This window comes from Quercus robur, chromosome 1, assembly GCF_932294415.1.
Source record: "Quercus robur chromosome 1, dhQueRobu3.1, whole genome shotgun sequence".
Taxonomy (NCBI): domain Eukaryota; kingdom Viridiplantae; phylum Streptophyta; class Magnoliopsida; order Fagales; family Fagaceae; genus Quercus; species Quercus robur.
In genome coordinates this window covers 23,835,267-23,847,055 of record NC_065534.1, presented here as the reverse complement: position 1 = coordinate 23,847,055, position 11,789 = coordinate 23,835,267, and the positions used below count along the sequence as shown (strand labels likewise).

General features: G+C 33.7%; 1 protein-coding gene and 1 non-coding gene across 2 annotated transcripts; one reads left to right on the top strand and one right to left on the bottom strand.

Moving 5' to 3' along the window:
• Positions 1-3,605: 3,605 nt before the first annotated feature.
• On the top strand, positions 3,606-3,677 carry TRNAP-AGG (transfer RNA proline (anticodon AGG)). The gene has a single exon. It is a non-coding gene; the product is annotated as a tRNA-Pro (tRNA).
• A 144-nt stretch (positions 3,678-3,821) lies between these two features.
• LOC126726208 (uncharacterized) lies at positions 3,822-5,562 on the bottom strand. The gene is made up of 4 exons (XM_050431410.1): positions 5,411-5,562; positions 5,244-5,322; positions 4,680-5,172; positions 3,822-4,219 (listed from the first exon to the last, which is right to left on the bottom strand). The coding sequence occupies exons 1-4, from the start codon at positions 5,436-5,438 to the stop codon at positions 3,989-3,991; spliced, it is 831 nt and encodes a 276-aa protein (XP_050287367.1). The 5' UTR covers positions 5,439-5,562; the 3' UTR covers positions 3,822-3,988.
• Positions 5,563-11,789: the final 6,227 nt, after the last annotated feature.

Below are 11,789 nucleotides of genomic sequence, written 5' to 3'. Positions count from 1 at the left end.
GTTTTTATAGATAACATAGTTTTAGCGTCTTTATATCTTTATATAGCATCAATTGACTCATAGTATTTCCAGCAAAAAAGAAAAAAAATTGACACATTTATTAATGAGATCTCAACAATAAAGATGTAACCTCTCAACAATTTTTTTGTTGGAAAATATAGCCATGAAAACAAGTTTTGATTCAACAAAATATAAACTTTGAGAAATTAGCAATAACATAAAATGAAAGAGAGATGTAGAATTATCTCACAAATTATAGAATCATGCAAATAGTATTGTCCTTAAAAGTTGATTAATTTGTGTCATTTGGAGTAGAACACGGTGCAGATGGCTCTCTTAGCCAAACAACTTTCCAGGATTAGGCTATGGTAATTTTTCAAGTTGGACACACCCAAGCAAGAAAAACTTAAAAAAAAAAAAAAAAAAAAACCCTTATTTTGTCTTTCCTTAAACCAAAAATTAGGAGCTGAAGTTTGTGTAGAAGAGCAGAACAGAGGGAGAGAAATGCGATTGTGAGAGGCTGAAAAATCTGAAGAGAAGAGAGAGGGACTTAGGATTTTATAAGCTAACACAAAGTAAAGACTAATGAGTTGTCTAATAGGCTAGACCTCCAACAATCATTACTCATTGTGCATATTTGGCGCCTAACGGACAGCTCATTAAATGGCAATGGGCTAAACCTAAATGGCTTGAAAAGGGAAGGAAAAGTAATAAAGCCTAAGAGTGAGAGTAACAAGCCCAAGTCCATCACATGGCCGCTCACTCCTAACCAATGTGAGACACAAAGTAAAATGCTTAATGGCCTATTTGGAAGTTTAGGGAGGGAGGAGAGTAGTGGGGAGGAGAGTAGAGGGGAATGGTTCCCCTCCACCTTATTTGGATGTTTTTAAAATTAGTAAGGGGGAATGGAGTTATTAGCCTTTCCCCTTGTTTGGATGTTTTAAAAATTAGGATGGAGAGGAGAGGAAATGATTAAAATAGACAAATTTACCCCTATTTAAAAATGGACTTGTAACATTGGTCTATTATTAATTTAAAAAGGGTAAATTGAGAAATTTATCTAGTTAATAATTTATCTCCTCTACTCTTCCTCCAAATCTCTCCAATTTGGGGGAATTAAAAATGAGGGGTTAGAGGTGGTTGAAACCCCTCCAAACCCTTCCAAACTCCTCCCTCTCATTCCTTAAAAAACTTCCAAACAAGATAATTGAATTACTCTCTCTCCCTCTACTCTACTCCCCCTCATTTTTTAAACTTCCAAACAGGCCATAAGTGTTTGAAAGTTGAAACACACACACTCACACCAACATTTTTGTTCTAGATGTTTATCTCTAGAATCAAACTATGATAATTATGTTTTTGCCATTTATTTCTCTCTCTTCTCCCCCTCACTCCAAATTTCAACAAAAATTCTTATATTGCCAATGCTAGTTTTAGTGGCTCGCTTGAGCAAGAATAGACTCACTTAAGCATGCAACAAAAAATGTATTCTGGAAATTGAATACAATAATTGGCATGCAAAATTGAAGTATTGGGACTTCAATGAGCTTGCTTGAGCAAGGACAGGTGAGAGTACAAGTGAGCTTGGGTGAGTGTTTGTTTGATGTTCACTTGATAACCGCTCGAGTGAGACAATTACCTTTAAGTGTTGTTTCTGCAGGATTTTGCCCCAAAAACAATGGAAAAGAGACATTTTCCTCCCATTAATTGCTAGTCACAGAATTCTTCAAGTAGAATTCTAACTTAGTTGTATCTTACGCACTAGTATTGTTAGAGGCAAATAGATAAAATGCTAAATTTAGCAACTAAATATAACAAAAGTGGAACAAAAAGCTAATGCATCAATGGAGCAAAAGTCATATTTCTTTTTTGTTGTTGAGCTACAGTGCAAAGTCATCTTATTATTTTATTGCATTGGTGGTGGTGATTGTTGTTTATTGTAGTAGATATATTATTTTATTGTGTTGAATGCTAAAATAAAACTACTGATGTTGGGTGTTTTGTAAAATAGGGTGGTAAAATAGACAACATAGCTTGTTGTGGTGTCAAATTGCTAATATTGTTTTAAAGACAACAATTATCCTATAAAAAAAAGGGACAACAATTAATTTGTACTTCTAAACCTTTCAATTTTGTGTTTATTCAATTGTTTTACCCCATAATCCTTAACAATTTTTAATTATTCTTATTATTGGGTCGAATTCAATACTCACATTTGAGATTATTAAAAGTAAAACGCTCGTGCATAACAAGAAACCAAAAATAAAAAGAGTACTGCCACTTTTACAGCATAAGGTTTTCAAATATAGGTGGAAACTTACATAAAAGGTGCCATATCAATCAATTAAAAATTATATTAACACATGTAAGTAATTTTTTTTTTCCATTATTACATTTAAACCAAAAAAAAAAAAGTTTTATTTTTTTTTATTTTAAAATTTTATTTTTTCCAAAATCCAAACAATGATTCAACTCCTTTTTGTTGATACTCCAATGACCACCATCCACCACGATTTAAAGCCTTTCATAGCCAAGGGCCATCGTTTCTTGCCTCAACTAAGACTCCAAACAAAGTGCTTATCTTTGTGTGTATTCTTTTTTCTTTTACAGCAACTTTGATTGCTAAATGATGGTTAGGAATTAGGATGTGCCTAAAGTGTTGGGTGCGCCGCACCATGTTCCAGCCCACACTTTGTCTTGAAAAATTGGCAAGAAGTCAGCAAAGCAAATTGAACTTGTTGGAGAAGCTTGTCCGAAAGAGAAGAAATTGGGTTCATCTTTTCCTCTATAATTATGTACAAAAGTGCAGCAACATTTATGAAGAGATGTACAAAAGTTAAGCCACATAAATGAATATGTGATGTTAAACTTGTGAGAGACGTTGGTAGGAAGAAAGAAAAGAAAGAAGCAAAAGGCAAGGGTCATTCGGCTAAGGGAGAGCTGAAGAAAAGAAATTGGTTGAAGCAAAGTCAAGATAAGTTGGCTTGCATTAATTATGACTTGATATGAAGAGTGTGAAAGGGAGAAAAGAAGGAAAAGATGAAGCAATAAAAGGAGAGGCATTCGGCCATCTGAAGGGGAAGAAAAGAAGTGAAGTCCCAAAGTGTGAGGACTAATGCAGTTCTGAAGAACTGCATGAGTGAGAGCAAGCAAAAAAGAAGAGAAAAATAAAGAGGGGAAGAGAAAATTGTGAGAGATATACAGTGAGGAAGAGAGTTGTCAGTAAAAAGAAAAAAAAAAGTTTTTTTTTCTCAAGTTATATCTCTAAGTGTTGTAATCTTTATTTAATATAATAAAATTATTTGGAGTTTGTCTCGTGACTTTTTCCTTTCAAGAAAAAAGAATTTTCACGTAAATCTTAGTGTTCTTATGAGGTTGTATTTCTACTGTGCGTACTGAAATTTATTCACAGTTATATAGAATTTTTCCCACATAAAGAAGTGACCGCAAGTTTGCAACATCTTCATTTTTTACTCTTCCCTGGCTACCATCTCTAAACCACGGCAAGTTGTTCAACTGAAGAGAGAAAGGGCTCGCAACGAGGTCCCAACTCCCCGAAATACAAATGTATCATTATCTAACAATTTTTGAATAGTAAACGTAACGGGCATTTGGTCTAGTGGTATGATTCTCGCTTAGGGTGCGAGAGGTCCCGAGTTCAATTCTCGGAATGCCCCCAAATTTTACCCTTTTTTTTTCCCTTAATCTGTTATGGCTATAAATTTGCTGCTAATGGTTCGCCAAGAAAAGAAGATAAATGAAGATCATACACGAGGAAAATTTCTATCTTGCTACTTAATTGTTGTCATATTGCTGTCTAATTAAAAAAGGTTGGAATACCAATCCAAATGCAAATTGCCTGATAAAATATTTGATACAAATACAATACAGAAACTGAACCGAGACAGGTCAGTCCAAAAGCATTTACTATTACACATGCCAAAACCTTAAATTTCCAGATTCTATAAACATTGCCAGTCAATTTGTTTTACTTTTCAGTCTCCTCAACAAAATGTTCCTTGGTCTGTTCTTGATCGAGCTCATTACAAGTGGGTTCCCATGTACCAGATTGTTCAACACCTGAATCCACCTCTCCTGTGTTGCTTTTATCCTTCAATAATCCATAGCTAACAGAGACTTCTCTCCACTCTGTCTGCTCAGATAGATACCCGTGTCGTATCAAATACCGCTTCAGCTCAACACGGAGGCTCCTAATAGGCTATCATTTACAAGCCAAAAATTAACAGCTATACATATATATACAAGTACTTCTTGTCAAGCAATGATAACAAAGTGATTATCGCAATGTTCAATCAGTTTGCAAATAATAATTAATTGTTTCATATATCCGATATATGTATCCTCTATTTCTTACCATGTATCTCACACTAAGAGAAATGATAAATGTATCAAGTACGTAAGATCCTGAAATAGGCCTATTCAGTACTATCAAAACTATCCAAATGGGACTGAAAATATTCTAATTAGGCTTACATTACATTCTTAGTTTTAAATTTTAAATTTTCGGACTTTTTAACAGTTGATTACCTGAACATTCTTACATTCCAGATTTATTGTTTTCTTACAATATAACATGGAAAATTGGCAACTACAATTATAAAAAGCACAAGCTTGCAAAGACAAAACAAAATTTTAAAAGAAAAAGTAAAACACCAAACCTCAGCTTTGGATTCAAAGGCAAGTCCAAAGAAAGCAGCCGAAACAAAATGCTTGCCCACAGACTCCGCCAATTTGATCTGACTCAGCCAATACGACGAAGTCTCGAGCCTATCGAACCGGCATTTGCTACAATTCTCAGCACTGTGGTATGGCGTGCCTGGACTCCTAGCCCTCGTCAAAGACCGCGGCGCCACTGGAGTCTTCGGCAAAACCACATTGTTTGCCTCCAAATTCTTCGCATCTTTTTCTTCAACTTCTTCTGGAAAGGAAACACTTTTTTTCTTCAACTTGGGTAGTATTGTTTTTTCAGGAGTACTCTGCTCCACAGCCTCTGTTACGGGTTCCGTGGCTGTATCAGTAGTTGGCAGAGTGGTTCGGGTCGATTTAGGTTGCTTTTGAGCAATCCTACTTATGGGTTTGATTATAGGTTTTTCGGTTACAGTTTTTACAGGTACGTTTGTGTTGCGGACTGTTCCAAAGACCCGCCTTTGCCTGAAAACAGAGAGTGTAACATTATGTTTTTAAACTAAATTCATGAAAAAATAGAGAGGGTAAGTTATTACCTTGAAATTTGAGGAGGGTCTTTGTTAAGAGCTTTTGTTGCAGTTCGGTTAAATTTTGGTTTTATGGGACGAGATTTGCCTGATTTTGTGAAGAAAAATACGTTTGATTTAGTATTAAAAACAAAGAAGTTGTGAAATGAGAAAAATAAATTGAAACAAAATGGTACCTGGATATGGGGTAGAATTATGATCCATTGCAAAGAGTCACAAACAAGGTGCAGGGGAATTTGAATTGTTTAAAAACTGAGGAGCCCGTGAAGAAGAAGATGTGACTTTAAAAGGAAAGAGGGACGACAATACAAAGCAAATGGATTGAAAGTTTGAAGTTTGAATTAAAGAATGGGCGGCAACAGGTTCCCACTAGCGGTTAGAAAGGCTTACTTGGGCCGAATTCGAATTGCAACTCTTATTTGGGCCAGTTGGGCCATTTAAAATGTGTTATTGAAAGTATGGTTTTTCTGTTTGCGGATTAGTTTCGGCTGGGGAAAGGAATTATGAATATCGCAGAAAGGTTGAAAGAACTGCAAATTGAGGAAAAACTTTCACAATAACTTCAGCCCTATCACAAACTTAACTGTCTTAAACGTTTTGTAGAATTTGAATTGCTCTATAATTCCTTTTTTGAAAATAATATTGCAAACAAAGACATGTTTCATAAATCTGATTATATAAGTTGTGATTGTAATAACAAAAATGTTATATTTAATGCACAAAACTCATTTTTGTGCGTCTATGATCATATTTAGTTATTTTATTTTATTTTTATTGTAATGCAAGATTTATTATTTTAAGTAATGGTTGAAAAATACCATAACTTGTGGGTTGTGGGATTCACTTTATATGAGAGGATGTTGCATGTAAACGTTAAGCTAAACACCACCTTATGGTGCATAGGGATGACAAATGGTGGGAGTGAAATTTCGATGTGACTTCTTTTTGTATTTGAGTTTTGCTACTCGAAGAGGTTGAAAGCTACTGTCGTTCAATAAAAAAAGAAAAGACAAAATTTAGTTACAAACTGGGTCATAGCTCAAGGCTATAACTTCCACTAAAAAGGTTAACATGACTAAATATTTTGAAAATTTAATTGTTGAATTGCATATTCTTTATATTTTTAACACACATTTCAAATTTCGTGCTAATTGGATGTTATTTACTATTCAATCCATAAAATTATTTTCAATGCATGATTTTAGACTACAAAACTTGAAGTTTATAAACATTTGGTTCATGACATAATGATTGATTTTTGATTTTTTGGAAATTTTGCAAGCAGGGATGATATTAGAAAAAAAATGTAATCCATTGATAGATACTAGCTACGATAAAGTTTTTAGACAAACTTTTTCCATTAAAAAAAAAATCTATTTGCAGGGCAGAGTTAGGAATTTTTGTTTAGGGGGCCAAATGGCCAAATTGCAGCACTAATGTATTTATCAAGACAACCCCCTACACACACACATATATATATACACACGCTTTTTTATTATATACACATACTTTTTTATTTGATAAGTTATATATATATATACACACACCCAACAAAAATAAGAGAGCTTAGTATTTTTAATCAAAATTATGTTTGATAGCGATCTTTCATAAAATAAAATTCATTTTTACCATTTTCATAGTGAATTTTTTTAAAAGTTTCATTTTTGATACAAATTATCAAATTTTATACTAAAATAAGTAAAAAAATCTTTCAATTGAACTAATGAAAATTTCAAAACATGAATGATCCAAAACTTGGAGGAACAAGTTAGGTTCCAAACATATTGAAGCTATCTAGCTTTAATTCATTATGTGGCAACTAAAGAGATATTTTATGTGTAGTTTTAGTGACGGGATTTTTTTAATAAGTCAATGACTTGTTAATCGCCACATAATGGGTTGAAAAAGATAGATTCAAATATTTTTAGTGCCAAACTTTATTAAATATTTAACAGATATAAGAGCACATTTTACAATAAAAAATAAAATTGTGAAAAATAAAGTCACGTCTTTATAACTATTAGACCAGTTATTTTTTTTAAGAGCATCATTGGACTTGTAAGGACTGGATTTGATCCTTGGTCCAAAGTGTGATTGGATCCAAACCCAATAGGCCCAATACAATAAATTTGTAGAGAGTGGGTTGGAGAACTAGGCTCTAATGAATGACTTTACAGTTAGGATGAATTTCAAAAGATAATCAAACAAAGATAGAATGAAGCTCTCTAAGTAAAATTTGTCCTCGACCCAATCTGAGGAGGTTTGTTCCAGTCTATATTTATTGAAAAAGATTACTAATCCAGTTTAAGCTGTTATAGTATTTCCTTTTACAAATTTCCGATCTCTTTTCTATGGAGGGTCTTTCACATTATATAATTCCCTTTTGATAATCTTGATCCTATACTTATTAATCATCTAAACCACTACTTGAGTGCTTGTCCTATCGGACATCCTTTCTAGCGCTTTATGAGTTGGGATAGCTAATGCAACACTGTTCAGGGGTCTTTTCCACATAAATGTGGCCAGAAAGTTAGTTGCAGTGCATTCATTGCGATGATAACAGCTTTATCTTAGATATTTCCTAGTTTTCATTCTTCCAATATGTTCGTAATGCACGCCCCCAACAGAGGAGTTTCCTGAAAAGTTACTTTGAGTGATAGTATATGCATTCGATCTGTGCTTGGCTTATCCAAGGCAATATTCCTCCTCGGACCACCTTTCCCAATCTTTCCACTTGTATATTATGTAGGGGACTCTGAACTTAACATTCTCATTGCCGTTTATTCGTTCTTGGACCAATCAACATCTTCGACCAAAGCTCAAGACCCAATATACAATTTTGGACCCTTATCCCTACAGGACTAATTCAAATACTTGGAGGGGTCAGCTCTTATTTTTGTATACTAAATGTTGAAAATATTAAAATAATTATATATATATATATATATATATATATTTATATAAAATTTTCAAAATTTTGGGAGGCCAAGGCCCCCACCCTTGAACATCGTTCCCGCCTCTTTCTATTTTTTTTACTTGAGAATAGAATAGTCACACAACTTCCCAAAAAAACATAAAGAACAAAATAGCCATCCAGATTTGGCTTTCAAGCACTAAGAGCATCAACAGTGGGCTTCTCAAATGCCAAATTGTAAAGTATATTTGGCATTTGGACCCAAATTACCCAAGCAATTGGATTGTTAAACCTGGGACTGGCCAAAAATTTTTGGCATACTGCTACAGTGCGATCTCACATATGAGATCGCACTGTAGCGCTATGCCATCCAAAAAAAATTTATTTTAATAGCACACAGTCGTTCAACCTCTCTCTCTCTCTCTTCCTACACTACTGGGTTTTGCTCTCTCTCGCGCCATCAAGCTTTTCTCTTTCCCTCACTTTTCTCTCTGATCACCGAGCCTTGCTTTTCTCTCCGATCACCAAGCCATTGCTGTCACCGAGCCTCGCTTTTCTCTCCGATTAACAAGCCGCTGTCCGAATCACCAAGCCTCTGCCTCTGCCGATTCACCCTCACCCATCTCCAAATCCGTTTTCACTGTCACCAAGCCTCGCTTTTCTCTCCGATCAACAAGCCGCTATCCGAATCACCAAGCCTCTGCCTCTGCCGATTCACCCTCACCCATCTCCAAATCCGTTTCATTGTCACCGAGCTTTGCTTTTCTCTCCGATCACCAAGCCGCTGTCCGAATCACCAAGCCTCTGCCTTTGTCTCTGCCGATTCACCGAAGCTCCGTCGGTCTCTCAAATAAAATCAAAATCAAAATCAAAGCAATTTACTAGGTGGGTTTTGATCCATTTTGTGTTTGTGTTTCTTTTCTCTTTCTGCAAGAATAGGTGGATTCAGCTTGTGTTTGTGTTTGGATTTTGATCTAAGAATTGTTGTTGATGTTTGGTAGATTCTTTCTAAAAAAAAAAAAAAATTGGCAGTTGTTGAAATAGTTGGAAATAAATTGAAATTGAAAAGAAACTGAAAAGAAAAAAAATGGGCAGGATGACCGTTGGAAATGCAAGCATTTGAAAAAGCTGGGAATAGTTGATTTTGAAAAAAAAAAAAGACGGTTGGAAAAGTAATAATAAAAAAAGATTAAAAAATAATATTTTAATAAGATGGTAAAATAATAGAGTTTTGGGATGTTGGGTGTATTGTAAAATGGTATGGTATAATTGATAAAGTAACTTTTTGAGATGGTAAAATAAGATGAGATATAAGATCCGGATGTGGATGCTCTAACTAATTTCAACCTCTCCAGATGGTGAAATCCGAAGACGAACGGTGGTCCTATCAATTCCTCGCTCTAGAGAACCCTTCTTGTCTCTCTCCACATTTACTTCCTCTTACAAATCCTCAATTTCTCAACCTTGTCCCACTCATCCTTCTGTTTCAGTATCAATTTGAAAGCTTCTTCAAATTCTGGAAAGCCAAATTAGGCTTTAGTGATGGACCCACAAACGATGGTGAGATCCCATTAACCAACACCACAAGGCACATCACTTCAAATGGTGTTGTTTTGTTCAAGCAATATCACTATACTGACCATAAAAATTCTTTGGTGACAATCGAATTAATTAATCCTTTTCTCTCTATGCCTTCACGTCGAATGTCACTGTTGCTTTGCCATTTGCCATTTGCCATTAATGTCTAATGCCTACCTATAAAAGGACCACTTCCTTTTATTACTTAGGACCATGAATGTGGGCATTGTCCAATTGCTGATGAATGAGCATTCAAATGAAGCCCAAATTGATTAACTGTATGAAAATTATCAGCCTTTTGCCTTAAATTTTGCACGAATTATTTAACCCAAACTTTCAATATTGTGTTGACTTGACTCTTAGTGAAAATTAAGTAACAAATAATATATTATCAAGTGAGAGTAATTAATTATTATGGCGTTTATTTTTCTCTTAAAAAAAAAAAAAACAAAATATGGAGTTGATTTCAGTTTTTATTTTTAAGGTACAACTTTTTTGAAGAACCTCATTTTCATAAAACTGTAGCTAATGGTCATAGTCGTAAATTTTGTTTACGTGATCTCAGCAAAAAATAAAGAAGAAGAAGATATCATTATCAAACTTCCGTCCACGCAATTTGATATTTACCTACGCTAAATTTTGATTACTAGGATGTTCTAATTATCAACACCCGGGCCTGCAACTTTCAACATTTCAATTAGGTTTATCTTCCACATTCAGAATTCAGACAACAAAAGGTCCAAAAACAAGTCAATATCACAATATAATTGGACCTGTTCATATTCATGTCCAAATTCATTAGGCAAAAATGTACTTTTCTTTTCCCCCCTATGAGTAAGATAGGGATTAAATCCTAGATTTCAAACTTATGAAAGAGACTATATGCCATCTAACTATTAGATTATCATTAAATAAAAGGTTCTTTTAGTCCAACACATTTGTGTTGTTGACTTGTTGTTGCTTGCTTGAATATTTCTAATTTGGAAACTTAAATTTATCGATAATCAATGTGGACTAAGATCCAATGTGTGCAATTACTCTATTTTTTCTTATAAACTTTTTTTTTTTTTACTTCACTTTTTAACATTTAATTTTTTAATTTAATGGTTGAGATTGAAAATTGTTTTTTTAACTTTCAATCTATTTGCAGGGGCGGAGTTAAGAATTTTTGTTTAGAAGGCCAAGTGGCCAAATTGCAACACTAATATATTTATCAAGACAACCCCTCCCCCCCCCCCCCCCCCCCCCCCACACACACATATATACACACGCTTTTTTATTATATACACACACACTTTTTTATTTGATAAGTTATATATATACACATACCCAACGAAAAAAGAAAAGAGGTTAGTATTTTCAATCAAAATTATGTTTGATAGTGATCTTTCATAAAATAGAATTCATTTTTACCATTTTCATAATGAAATTCTTAAAAAGTTTCATTTTCGATACAAATTATCAAATTTTATACTAAATTAAGTAAAAAAAATCTTTCAATTGAACTAATGAAATTTTTAATAACATGAATGATCCAAAACTTGAGGAACAAGTTAGGCTCCAAACATATTTGAAGCTATTTTGCTTTAATACATTATGTGGTAACTAAAGAGACATTTCATGTGTAGTTTTAGTGACAAGAATTTTTTAGTAAGTCAATGACTTGTTATTCGCCACATAATGAGTTGAAAAAGATAGATTCAAACATTTTCAGTGCCAAACTTTATTAAATATTTAATAGATATAAAAGCATATTTTACAATAAAAAATAGAATTGTGAAAAATAAAGTCATGTCTTTATAACTATTAGACTAATTATTTTTTTTAAGAGCATCATTGGACTAATTCAAATACTTGGGGGGCTAGCTCTTATTTTTGTATACTAAATTTTGAAAACATTAAAATAATTATATATATATATATATAATTTTCAAAATTTTGGGGGGCCAAGGCCCCCACCCTTGAACATAGTTCTACCTCTGTCTATTTGTTTTACTTAAGAATATAATAGTCACACAACTTCCCAAAAAAAAAACATAAAGAGCAAAATAGCCATCCATATT